This window comes from Eptatretus burgeri, chromosome 16, assembly GCF_056783735.1.
Source record: "Eptatretus burgeri isolate ZD-2024b chromosome 16, Ebu_testis_v1, whole genome shotgun sequence".
Classification (NCBI taxonomy): Eukaryota; Metazoa; Chordata; class Myxini; order Myxiniformes; family Myxinidae; genus Eptatretus; species Eptatretus burgeri.
In genome coordinates this window covers 48,653,745-48,666,244 of record NC_140976.1, presented here as the reverse complement: position 1 = coordinate 48,666,244, position 12,500 = coordinate 48,653,745, and the positions used below count along the sequence as shown (strand labels likewise).

At 44.2% G+C, this 12,500-nt stretch overlaps 1 protein-coding gene across 7 annotated transcripts in view; it reads left to right on the top strand.

The window, feature by feature from the left end:
* HIP1 (huntingtin interacting protein 1) overlaps window positions 1-12,500 on the top strand; it is a 438,658-nt gene that overhangs the window by 344,275 nt on the left and 81,883 nt on the right. For all 7 annotated transcript variants that reach the window (XM_085858611.1, XM_085858616.1, XM_085858610.1 and 4 more), the window contains 2 exons: window positions 4,914-5,050; window positions 12,445-12,500. The exon at window positions 12,445-12,500 is cut by the window's right edge and continues 55 nt beyond it. In XM_085858611.1, coding sequence (XP_085714737.1) covers window positions 4,914-5,050; window positions 12,445-12,500 — 193 coding nt within the window. The remainder of the gene's footprint in view (window positions 1-4,913; window positions 5,051-12,444) is intronic.

The following is a 12,500-nucleotide window of genomic DNA, read 5'->3' as shown; positions in this document are numbered from 1 at the left end:
ACTTTCCCAGGAAAGGTCATGGCAGATAGTGAGACCCAGAAGCTTGAAAGAAAAGACTTCTTCCAGAGGATTGTTGAGAAAGTGGATGGGGGGTTTTGTAAACGGTCCTTTCGAAGAGACATAGTGAGAGTGTGAGATTTGTGTGGATTGAAAGACATGTTCCACGTGTTGGACCAGTTTGTGATTTTATCCAGATCTGCAGTGAGCGAAGAAGCTGCTGCTTGCCGGTCTGAGGGATGACAGATGGTACGGCAGAGGGTGGAGTCGTCGGCAAAGAGAAATAGAGGATTTTCCAGAGAGTCCGAGAGATCATTGATGAAAACCAGAAAAAGAACAGGGCCCAGAACGCTACCTTGAGGAACTCCAGCCTGCACAGGAAGAGGGGATGAAAGAACTCCATTTAGGGCCACACGTTGACTGCGACAGGAGAGGAAGTCTGCGAGCCATGAGTGGAGATGGCCTTGAATACCATGGGAAGAGAGTTTGGTGAGTAGGGCAGGGTGCCAGACTGTGTCAAAAGCACGTGATATGTCCAGGGATACGGCTCGGATTTCCTGTCTGGCATTGAGGACCTCCATCCATTGATGGGAGAGCAGTAGCAGCATATCCAGGGTAGAGTGACCTGGTCTGAAACCAAATTGATGATTGGAAATCAAGCCATTGGAGAAGAGGAAGGATTTCATGTCTGAAGCAATGATGGATTCCATAACCTTGCTGATGATTGGGAGAAGGCTGATTGGTCTGTAGTTACAGGGATCTGTTTTTGCACCTTTTTTATGCAGGGCAGTGATGTTAGCAGATTTCCAAGCAGATGGCAGATGACCTTGGGAAAATGAGAGGGTGAATAGAACAGAGAGAGGGTGAGCAAGAGCAGAAGAGCAGGCTTTGAGGACACGTGGGCTGATGCCGTCTGGACCGGTTGCAGAATCTGACTCGAGGTTTGAAAGCAAGCTCTCCACCTTGTCAGGAGAAAAGGATACAGAGTCCAGGGACAGTTGGGTGCGACTGGGTAAAGTGGGTAGAGATAGTGATGGGTTTGGGACACAAGATTTAGCTGCAAACACCGAGTTTAGACATTCAGTAACGGGCTCTTAAAGAGCATAAACTCGTAAAGAGCAAGGCCCGTTCGCTCCTCTGAAGCGTCGTCGGCCAGGCCCGATCGACCAGGCCAGACTGCTAGGCCCTGCATCAACCGAACCGCCGTTACAACAGCTGCCGCTTGGACAACCGAGACATACGGAGGGTCGCCGACGAAAAGACCATCGAGTCGCCTCATGGGTGACGAAGGTAACCTGCACGGCCTAGCGGAGCTCCTTCGGTCATCCCAGCTCCGAGGAACATTAAAGGCTACGAGCCCAGTTCTCTTCTTTCTTTTCTGGGGTTTTTGCATGGAAGTCTGTGGCGCCTTGTCCTTAAAGTATTGAACTGACTAAGTGCATGTGCATGGTAAATATAACGGCTGTAGGTCTTTTTGCTCGTGTCTTGTCCCCTACCCCCATTCATTGCATACGTGTACAAATAAATGTCCCCTTTTTTGAATATTCACCTGCTCGTTGCGTCCCTTCCTCCATTGAACTGCAGTAATTGTGTTTGGAATATTCGCTGGTTTTTAACACCGATAAGATAATCGGGTCCGACGGAGCTTGGCGATATAAAACCGCTCAGCAATCGCAAATGGAACTAGCTGCTTAAAGCGGCTCGTTTTCGTGCAGGCGCCGTTGAGGTGTAAATCCCCGGCATTTCTGTCTGCGCGAATATTTTGATACATCGACAATTCGGCGATCAACCCTGTTGGGCGTGGACGGAAGAGTTGACTGATTTATGGTGTGGTTAACAACACCCGTAGCTGGGTTTCCGCGTTGATCTGAAAAGCTGCGACTGGATTGCCACGTTCGGTGGGCGCGTGCGGCCGCGATTAGCTGAAGGCGGTCCTCCGCACGCCGGAGTGGCGAGAATCCACAACAATATATATATATATATATATATATATATATATATATATATATATATATATATATATATATATATATACATACATTGAAATGTATAATCTTATACATAACGATATTTGTGCTTTCGTAGTCATAAAAATATTGCAATTGTTGCAATTTCTTGTTAAATTCAAATGCCCTTTCAACCTATACAGTGCCAGTGGCAAGAGGTTTCATCTGCAATCTTTAATTTGATGAAACCTTTTTGAAACCCATTTGCTGCGTTACTTAAAATTATATGCATGGTTTTCGTGTGGATTATCCGCCATTGTGAAATCTTTAATGTAATCTCCTCATGTCAGTAACGCTGTGAGGACTGAACCAATATCTGTGCCTTAAAAACAATAGTTTTGATGTTGAAATTTCTTGCATGTCAAAGTCCAGTTCGAGGACTTACAAAATTTACATGATGGTCTGTCACAAATCCTTTTGATGCAACATTCTTAACCATGATGCCGTTTGCACATCTGCACTCACCCAAGTCGTGCAGTGAGTGCTGTGAACTTGCGTCGAACATTACAACCGTGCTTTTATGTAGACTGATCTTGGCAGTGTGATGTTAGATAATGTTTCTTTACAAGTTACATCGACCTTGTTAGCATTCAGTGATTATTAAATCTGCCATCACAAACACAAAAAGCATGCTTTCCAAAGTTTATTTTTTGCAAGTTTAGGCTTTGGAGAGAAAGGAAAATTTCGTTGGTTGGACAGTTTATCTCTTGATAGAGCATTGGTGCTGCCAAAGCAGTCTCTTGGCAAAGGTGATGTTGGGTCGTTTGCCTTCGACGAAATCAGTCATGGTAAGAATTTGGAATTTCTTCAGTGTGCCAACGAGAACTCACCGACTCTTCAAGAAAGTCACCTTGGTATCTTTAATGTCCACTATTGACCAGTGTGGGATGGGTCCTCCAGTTGATTGGCTTTCCAATGGACATTGCTTTGCGCCTCATGCAACCTCTTTCTTGATTCACCAGGAACGACAATGGCACTTGGTCAAATGCATACCTCCGCCAGATTGAACAGTTTCCATTTTGTATCCCACTGATCGGCCGGATCTGGATCCTGACCTTAATCAAAATCTCATCGACTTGCTCATCCACTACGTTTTGTTAAAATCCATCCACAACTTTTTGAAATATCGTTTTTTTGTCCTATCTCTCACTGGTGAAGAATCACTTAAATAATTCTCGTATCTGGATCCGAATTAGGATCCTCACCAAAATTGAATCAATTTGTCCTTGTCACACACTCAACATGTGCACCAAGTTTTCGTCCGAATCCGTCCATAACATTTTGAGACATCCTCGTCACACACAGGGGAGTGAAAACATAGCCTCCGTCCACGTTCAGTGGCAGAGGTAAATTCACAAGGAAGAATTCATTTGATGCTACGTAGTTTACGTCATCCTTACCACATTCAGTTAATCTATCCATTTTTTCTTATACTTTGTACTCAACGTTGTTTCACCATTGATTAAATCTAACTTCACTTCGACTTCGCTTTTTCTATCTCATTCCCACATCCCAATACTGCACAAGGTCGCTGACGTTTTTTTTTTAGTTGTACCACGGGATCTTTATCATTTGTAACCCAAATGCATAACTGGATAGCAGTCTTTGGGATGCAACATTCTCTGCACGAATTGCCTCAAGACAACGGTTTACAGTGGGATTGGATTACTCAGAAAAAGAAATCCACAAGCAGACAGCTCAGAGGCAAGCTCGGTAACAACTGAGTTATCCTGCACTTCCATCCATCATTTATACCAATAGTTCAAACATGACATCTATCAGAATTTGATTTTGCTGTCTATTTTCAAGAACTATTCACTGACATTCAATTTTCTCTTGCTGTACAAATATAATCAATATTTCCAATTCTGTTTGCTTGTTCAACTCAGAATGGCACTCCTTGTAAAGAGTATGTACACACGTGTGCGTATTGGTTGCAATTTCCCTTTGGCATGAGTGTTTCGCTGTCTCAGCCTCTTTCTGCAATACTACGTCTGTGTCTTAGCCACATCGTCCAGTAGTGCATTGCAAAAATGTCTTTAGAAAATTTTAAGTGAATGAACGACAGGAATGAAATCCGCTTTTCTCATTTCAATTGGTGCAAGCAGGAAATGCATTGTTTGGAGATGCGTTGTGTTTACGTGACCCGTACCTGGTCTCTTCAATCTGCTGTTTCTCTTTTAATGGCTGTTTGGTTTCCTTTTGGACAAAGCACAGACATTTATTTCACTTGGACACCCAAGGAATTGCAGACTATAGAAGCCTATAATTACACCAGAGATTGAAGACTTCAAAAACAGCTCATACAATTAATGAATTGTCAGGCATGGGCCAGCCATCTTCCTCAGCTTCAGTTCATGCTGAAGTTTTTTTCCCCCATATATTCCCCATGGAACACTGTGTTTCACTTGTATTTCTTCGACACAGACCTCAGTGATATTTTACGACATTTATTATGGTGTTTCTTGGAAACCCCACAGGACTCGGTGCATTTCCAACTTGAATAAAAATAGGAAGCTGCGTGGTTTCAATTTGCAAAGCGTTTGCTGCATATTGCACAAGCACAAACTTTCTGAATCAGAATTCCGCATTTTGTAAACAATTTTGAGGAGTCATTGAGGTTTAATAGATACAGTGCCCTGGTCCTGAGTCCTATCACCTGAATATTTATTGTGTTTGAATTCAAATAGGGAACTGTGTGGTTTCAATTTGCAAAGCGTGTGCTGCATATTGCACGAGTACAAACTTTCTGAAACAGAATTCTGCACTTTGGAAACAATATTGAGGAGTCATTGAGGTTAAATGCATACAGTGCCCTGGTCCTGAGTCCTATAAAACTGAATATCCATTGTGTTTGAGTCTAAATGCAGCCTAAGTCATGCATGACTGTGTTCTGTTCTCTGTTTACAGCACTGCGGGCAGCATGTCAGGTCTGTGGTGAGAAAGCTCTCACTTACCTTGGAACTTTTACAGACAAGCAGGCACCTTTGAATACCAACCTTGCTTCTCTAAAGGATCATCTGTCAGTTCTACTGAATTGTGCAAAGGTATAATTGTTGAAGGGTAAGTGGTGTTGCATAATACTTATAGAATAGCCCATTCCTTCATCGGTCTGGATTAACTGATTTGATATCGGTCAGACTTAGGATTGGAGGTAACTTGCTTGGTAGCATGCTCACTAATGACCTGTGTGGTTTCAGTTTGACTAAGCCTCCGTCTATAGGATAGGGCAAAGCTTATTGCTGTTGTAGGGTTTCTTTGTACAATTGGTGCCTACAATTTCTGTGACCCGAGAGTTTCTTGGACCCCCGGGAGTACTAAACCACCATTTAGAATTTTTGTTTTCTTCCTGCACTACCAATACTCCCAACTCCCAATTTCAGAGCTGTATCAATTTCCGAGCCAGCGAGGACTTTCAGAATAAAATTTGGTTTCAATATTGTGAATATAAAGAATGTGTGGTTGACTTTTTGACCTTGACCTAATTGAGGTCATTTCCCAATTATAGACATTTTAACATTTTTCACCATAACTCGCCTAAAGTTTCTCTGATCGGAACAAAATTGACCTCATTTACACTCGATAGACATTACACCCCTCCAGGTTACAGGTCAAGATTTTACACCCCGAGGAGTACTAAATCACCAATTAGGTTTTTCCCCCTTTTTTCTGCCAATGTCCAAGCTGTATCTCTGATAATGCTGGAACTTTCAGAATTAAATTTTACATCGATAATGGGAATAAAAAGTAGGCAAGGTTGACGTAAAAAATTTTTTATCTTGATTAAATGTTTAGGGTCATTACGTAATTCGACACGTTTTAGCATTTCACCAAAATTTGACAAGGTTTGGCTGATTATAATGAAATTGCCCTCAATAGATAGTGTTGAGCAAGGCACATTTATGCTCAATTTACATCATATCCCTCCGGGTTAAACATCATGGTCGAATGGCAGTTTAAAAAAATGTATTTTTTGTCATTGCTCAATTTTGCCAATGCAGAATCTCAGACTGCTCTCCCTTCCAAGTTGTTCTTGCATCATAATAGTGGACCTACACTGAAGTTGTACACCTCATATTTGATTTATGCCCTTGACCTACTTTTTCAGATTGTGACCTAATTAACAAAAAACACCTGATTGATCATAGCTAAATTAGTTTTCCTCCGATGTTCATGTTGTTGAGTTTTATGGATAGATTGTAAATGGCAACACATTTTCTTAATTTACACTGTCCCAAAACGGTAAAGGCCAAGGTCACATGGTGATCCAAAAAATATGGCTATAATTGGATTGCAGGCCAAGGGTAAGCCTCCCCTGTTCAGGGAAACACATCCATGTCCGCGATTTAGGCCAAAGTCACATTTGCTCTACGGCGAGGATACGGCGGCCATACATCCTCTGAATTGACAGAAACGTGCGGCGGCCGCAGAGTTTCTGAGGTGGCCTCAGGGTGGCCCTATGCCGTATGGCTATATTTTACAGGCCATAGGGTCGCCGTGGAATTATAGCACGGAGTTATAACTTTTTTCATTTCTACGTTCGCCATAGCAATTCGACAAGCCGAAACAAAAGAACTGGTTAAAAAAAAAAAAATAACCCACTCGTTACCGTCCGTCTGACCGCACGTTCGCCTTAGGGCCCCCCTGCGGTCGCCTTGCGCGCACCTTGCGTCGGCCTTGACAATTCTGTGGCCGCCGCAGGAATGCCCTAAGGTCACCGTGCAACATCAAATCAAAGACCGTACGGCACCCCCACGTTCTCGGTCTCCACAATTTATAAATACGCTGTGCGGCTACCCGAAAAATAAAAACATATGTGACTGCTACATTGTGTGACCGTGGAAATACTGCGGCCGCCGTATAATTGCTGGTGGCCGTAGATTTTGGAGACCCCACGGCCGCCGTGGCAAATGTGACTGAGGCCGAAACACCACAGGGGGTGCACTAATATAATGAGAAAATGAACAGGAAAGGACAGAACCATCATAAATATATGTGGAATATTTTTAATGAATTTATATATGTATGTATATTCAATATATATGTATGTATATTCAATATATATATATATATATATATATATATATATATATATATATATATATATATATATATATATATATATATATATATATATATATATATATATATATTGTTACGGTTCTTGAAACCGTTTGCATACAAACATACAGTTGCCCCGAAGTTAGTTATTCCATTAAGTATATGTGAAGATAGATCCCTACCTTGTGTTTTGTGGGAAGACACTGGGGTGCGTTGCGATGTTTTTTAAGTTAGTTTAATAAATCATTATATCCCCTCCATTACGATCAACGGTACCATAGCACTTGCAGCCCTCAGTTCGCTGGCCACAGCACACCATTGCCCATCTGCTGTCTCCAGAGGCTCCTTTCTCAAGGCAAAATCTTCGCATTCGCTGTTCCAGTTCCTCAGCTTCCCCAAACGTTCCAATTCCTTCTTGACCAGTCCAGACACTCGTGGAGTGGGCGGGCTTTCCTGGCCTGGCCAAAACCCTGCCCAGGAAGGGCGAACCCCATGAAGGCCCTGTCCAATCAGGATGGACGATGACGTCGGCTTCGCCAAGACCACTCCCCGACCTTGGGGATCTATAAATTACGACACCATCCTCAGAGGGGAGTGAGAGACTCAGAGAGTTTGTTGTTGGTTGAGGGAGGAAGAGGTTCGCTGGTTGGATTTGAAAGTTTGTTCGTTCATTGGTTGGTTGTGAAAGAGCTGAAAAGACCTCGACCAGGCCTCGGTTGGGTCCTACTCCTGTCTGCAGCCCCGTTCATACTATTACGGTTGTGGAAATTCACAGAACACCATTCAGGCTTCCCAGAGATCAGTTATGTCGATAAGTGTGTGTTCAGATTAGATTTCCCCACCGATGTTTTATGGGCAATTATTCGTGTAACCGGGCTGTGATCTTTGAGTCAGCCATTATTCTTTTGCTATCTTTATTTTGGAACAACCACTACTTCAACACCCACAACCTCCTTTCAACAACCACGCCATCCCCACCACAGCGCCAACCACACCACCATCTCAACAACCATGCCATCCCCACCCCAGCGCCAACCACAACCACAATCTCAACAACCACACCATCTCCACCCCAGCGCCAACAACAACAATATCTCAACAACTCCCGCCCCGATATCCATCAGAACGGGTAAACAGAAATGACAGTTGGAAAACAACCACTGACCCCAGCCGAGCTCTGTTGGAATTTTCCCTCAGACGGGCGAAAGAAACATAATGTCCGTGATCGGGCCAAAAGAGCGGGCCAAGAGCCGAGCCGAACCCCCCTGCAATGTCCCCCCTCCCCCCCCCCCCCGCGCGCCGCGAAGGGAGGGGTGAGGCACCGGGGCGATAAAAGGCCGGGCTGAAAATGTCAAGGGGTCGATCGGTCTGGGTTCGCCGTGGAGTTGAGTGGAAGTGGGAGCGGAGTCGAGCTGCAATCGTCTGCAGTCTCGGAGCTGCGGTCTGGGAGTGCAGCAGAGTCTGTCAGCGAGGGGAAAGAGAGTCCCTCTGCTTGGTCTCTCTCCTTGGTCGACGGAGGAGCTGGTGGAGCCAGAGAGGAGTCACCAGCCGGATCACCTTTGAAGGCACGGGTGGAGTCCAGCGGAGTGCGGGCAGGGCCACCGAGGGTCGCCGAACCAAGGCCCGGCAAGTCACCACGAGGGTGAAAGGTAGCCTGCACGGTCTCTCGGAGCCTCGCAGTCATCCCGGCTCTGATGAACATTAAAGGCCTGCGGGCCCTATTCTTACCCTTTTCTTTTTTGGGGTTTCTTTGAATGAATGTCGTGGCGCCTTGTCCGTCAAGTAGTGAACTGTTAAGTGCATGTACATAATAAATAGAACGGTTGTAGTTCTTTGTCTTGCTTGTTCCTGCATTGCTTTATTGTCTACATGATTGCATATGTGTATGACTGCTTACGTGTGTAAAAATAAATGTCATTGTTTGAATGTCCACTTGTTCGTTGTGTCCTTTCCCTTAATTGAGCTGCCGTATTGCATTCGGGATATTAGCTGGCTTTTAAATAGCCGATAAAGTAATCGGATCTGGCGGGGCTTGGCGATATACACCGCTCGGCAAATCGCGAATGGAGCGAGCTGCTTAAGCGGCTCGTTTCCAAGCAGGTCCCGTTGAGGTGGAAATCCCCGGCATTCTGTCTGCGCGCATAATTAGGTAAATCGACAATTCGGCGATCGGACCCCGTCGCGCGCGGACAGAATAGTTGGCTGATTTACGGTGTGATGAAGAACATACCCGTAGCTGGATTTCGGCGTTGATCCGAAAGCTGCGACTCGGTTTGCCACATCCGGTGGGCGCGTGCGGGCGTGAATTCGCTAAAAGCGGTCGCCCGCATGCCGGCACGGCGGAAAACTACAACAATACCTTGGACTCTGCGCTCTCCACCCGGGCAGCTGTGGGCCGAACTGCACGACCTCTGTCGGTTGCTGCACCACGGAGCATCCCTTCCCTCGGAACGTTCAGGTACCAAAAGAACTGCGACCTCAGCTCCCTCCCTCCGTGGCTGCAAAAGTCCTTTGCCATTCAACTGGGTTTATTTTGTCCGAGTGTGTGTCTGAGTGTGTGGTGCCTGTCCATTAAGTAAAAACTGTTTAACTTTTCGATCACTGTAATTCTTGCCTGTATTATTCTTGTGACAAGTCTGCTCTGTGTCCTCTTTTGTAAGTTGCTGTGAAATTGTCGCACTGCATCTCTCTTCTGTCCCCTGCATAACACACCAATAAACCTGTTCCTGTGCCACATGATGTTCCTCGCCTTCGTGTAAATAAATGATTGAAGAAATGTTCCCAGTTCATTTTTGTCTTTTCCTTCATTGGTCCAGCATGGTTCAGATCTACGTTTCGCCTGGTCTTTATCCCTGATAATCTGTTCATTACAGCCAGTACGTCCTTGGCAGTTCCACTCGGCTGCATCTGATCCGGAGTTGGTCGTTGGGACTCTACCATAGTTGGTAGAGTGATCTGGTTCGGGCAAGGCGTACCGAGGGCATGGTTCCCCGGTTGTCGAAACCGCATGGTCAATTAGGTAAACTGATTACACCTGGCAGGAAGACCGTACACTACGCAGTTGAGGTATTGGCGTCCACAGTCGGTTAAGCGACCCGCCATGTCACTGAATTGTCCGTGGGCGACGGCCTACAATTCCGGGAGTCTGGTGAGAGATGACGTAACTTCACCCACCTAGTGGTCGTTCTCGCCACTGGACCCCGTCCCGCATCAATATGTGTGTGTATGTGTATATATATATATATATATATATATATATATATATATATATATATATATATATATATATATATATATATATATATATATATATTACACACATGCACGTACGTACACACACCCTGTAGAAAGTCCACCCCATTTCAAAATTTTTACTTTTGTTGCCTTGTTGCCTGGAATGAAATTGCATTCAATCAGATTTGGTTTTTCCACCTTTACTTACATATCCTAACCCATTTCCAAGTGAAAAACAAATTCTATAAATTTCTGAAAATCTATGTATAATTCCAGCAATCTCTGTGTGCGTGTGTGTCTGTGTGTGTGTGTCTGTGACCGCTGTTTCTCGACAACCGCTGGTCCGATCTAATTGAAACTTGCCAGATATATTGCTGGGGACCTCAGGATGTGCCTTTTCAAGGTTTGATATTAATCGGACAAGTGCTTCCCAAGTTATGGCCATTTATTTACCAACCAATGACAGGAACCGTTGCTGCGGCCATTTTATATCAACCAATGACAGGAGGCGTTGCTGCGTAGCCGTGGTCGAGTCTGGTGAGAGATGAGTCTGAGTCTGAGAACCCCACTGAGTTGATACTTGGTGGAAACACATTTGACAGCAATTAAAGCTGTGCAGCTGTTGGGATAGGTCCCTACCAACTTTGAACACCTTGATTGGACAATGTTTGTCCATTCTTCTGTACAAAACTGTTCAAGCTCAGTCAAGTTGTGTGGGGAGCATTGCTGGACAGTAGTCTTCAAGTCATGCCACAGATTTTCGATTGGATTGAGGTCGGGGCTCTGACTGGGCCACTCAAGGACATTTATCTTTGTTCCTTAGCCCCTGCATTGTAGCTTTGGCTGTGTGCTTCGGGTCATTGTTATGCTGAAAGGTTAACTTCCGCCCCAATTTCATTCTTCTTGTGGAGGGCAGCAGGTTTCCTCTGGGATGTTTCTGTATTTTGCTCCATCCATTTTCCCTTCGATCCTGACAATTGCCCCAGTCCCTGCTGATGAGAAACATCCCCATAAGATGATTCTGCCACCACCATTTTGGGAGATGTTCTTTGTTGAGTTTGCACCAAACATAATTCTTTTGCATTTAGGCCAAAAAATTCCTTCTTGATTTTGTCAGACCACAAAACTTTTTGCCACATGGCTTCAGAATCTCCAGAATGTTTTTTTTCGTACCTCAAATGGGACTCAAGGTAGGGTTTTTTTTAGCAATGGCTTCCTTCTTGCCACCCTAATGTGCAGGCCAGACTTGTGGAGTGCTTGGGATATTGTTGTCACATCCACACAGTGACCAGTCTTTTCCATACAGGCCTGTAGCTCTTTCAAAATTGTCATTGACCTCTTAATGGCCTCTCTCAACAGTTTCTTCCTTGCCCGGTCATCCAGTTTGGAGGGACAGTCTGATCTAGGCAGGGCCTTGGTGATACCATACACCTTCCACTTCTTAGTGATTGCCTTGACTGTGCTCCAAGGGCTATTCAAGGCCTTTGAAATATTTTTATTCCCATCCCATAATCTGTGCCTTTTCACAACTTTATCCTGGAGGTCTTTTTAAAGCTCCTTGGTGCTCATGGTTAAGTGTTTGCTGTGAAATGCATGACCCAGCAGAGGAAACCTACAGTAACAGCTGATTTTATTCTGAAATAATCAGAAACATTACAAGTTAACACAGATCGAGACCATTTAACTTAGTGTGTGATTTTGAAGGTGATTGGTTACATCTGAGCTGATTTACAATTGCTATTATAAGGGGGTTGGACACTTATCCATCCAAGATATTCTCGTTTTGTATTTTTAATAAATTTTCTGAAATTTGTAAAATGTGTTTTTCATGAGGAAGTTGTGGGTCACGATGTGTAAGTAAAGGTGAAAAAAGTCTGATTTAATGCAGTTAGATTCCTGGCTATAACCAACAAAAAGTGAAAATTTGGAAAGGGGGTGTAGACTTTCTATTGGCACGATATATAAACACACACTCCACAAGTATGATGGGCCAAATGCCCTTTTATCTTTGCCTTGAATTCATTTTGAATGTGGCTGAAATTAAGGTTGTTTCTTCTGGATACCTATCATTGTTCTTGTATGCTAAAGAAAGTTTTGATGTTGTTGATGAAAGATTGAGAATAATAAAGAATGCTGCTTCTTGCAGGAATGCTCTCCTAAAGGAAGAGACGTGCAACAGGATGAATTGGGGGATTTAGTGGA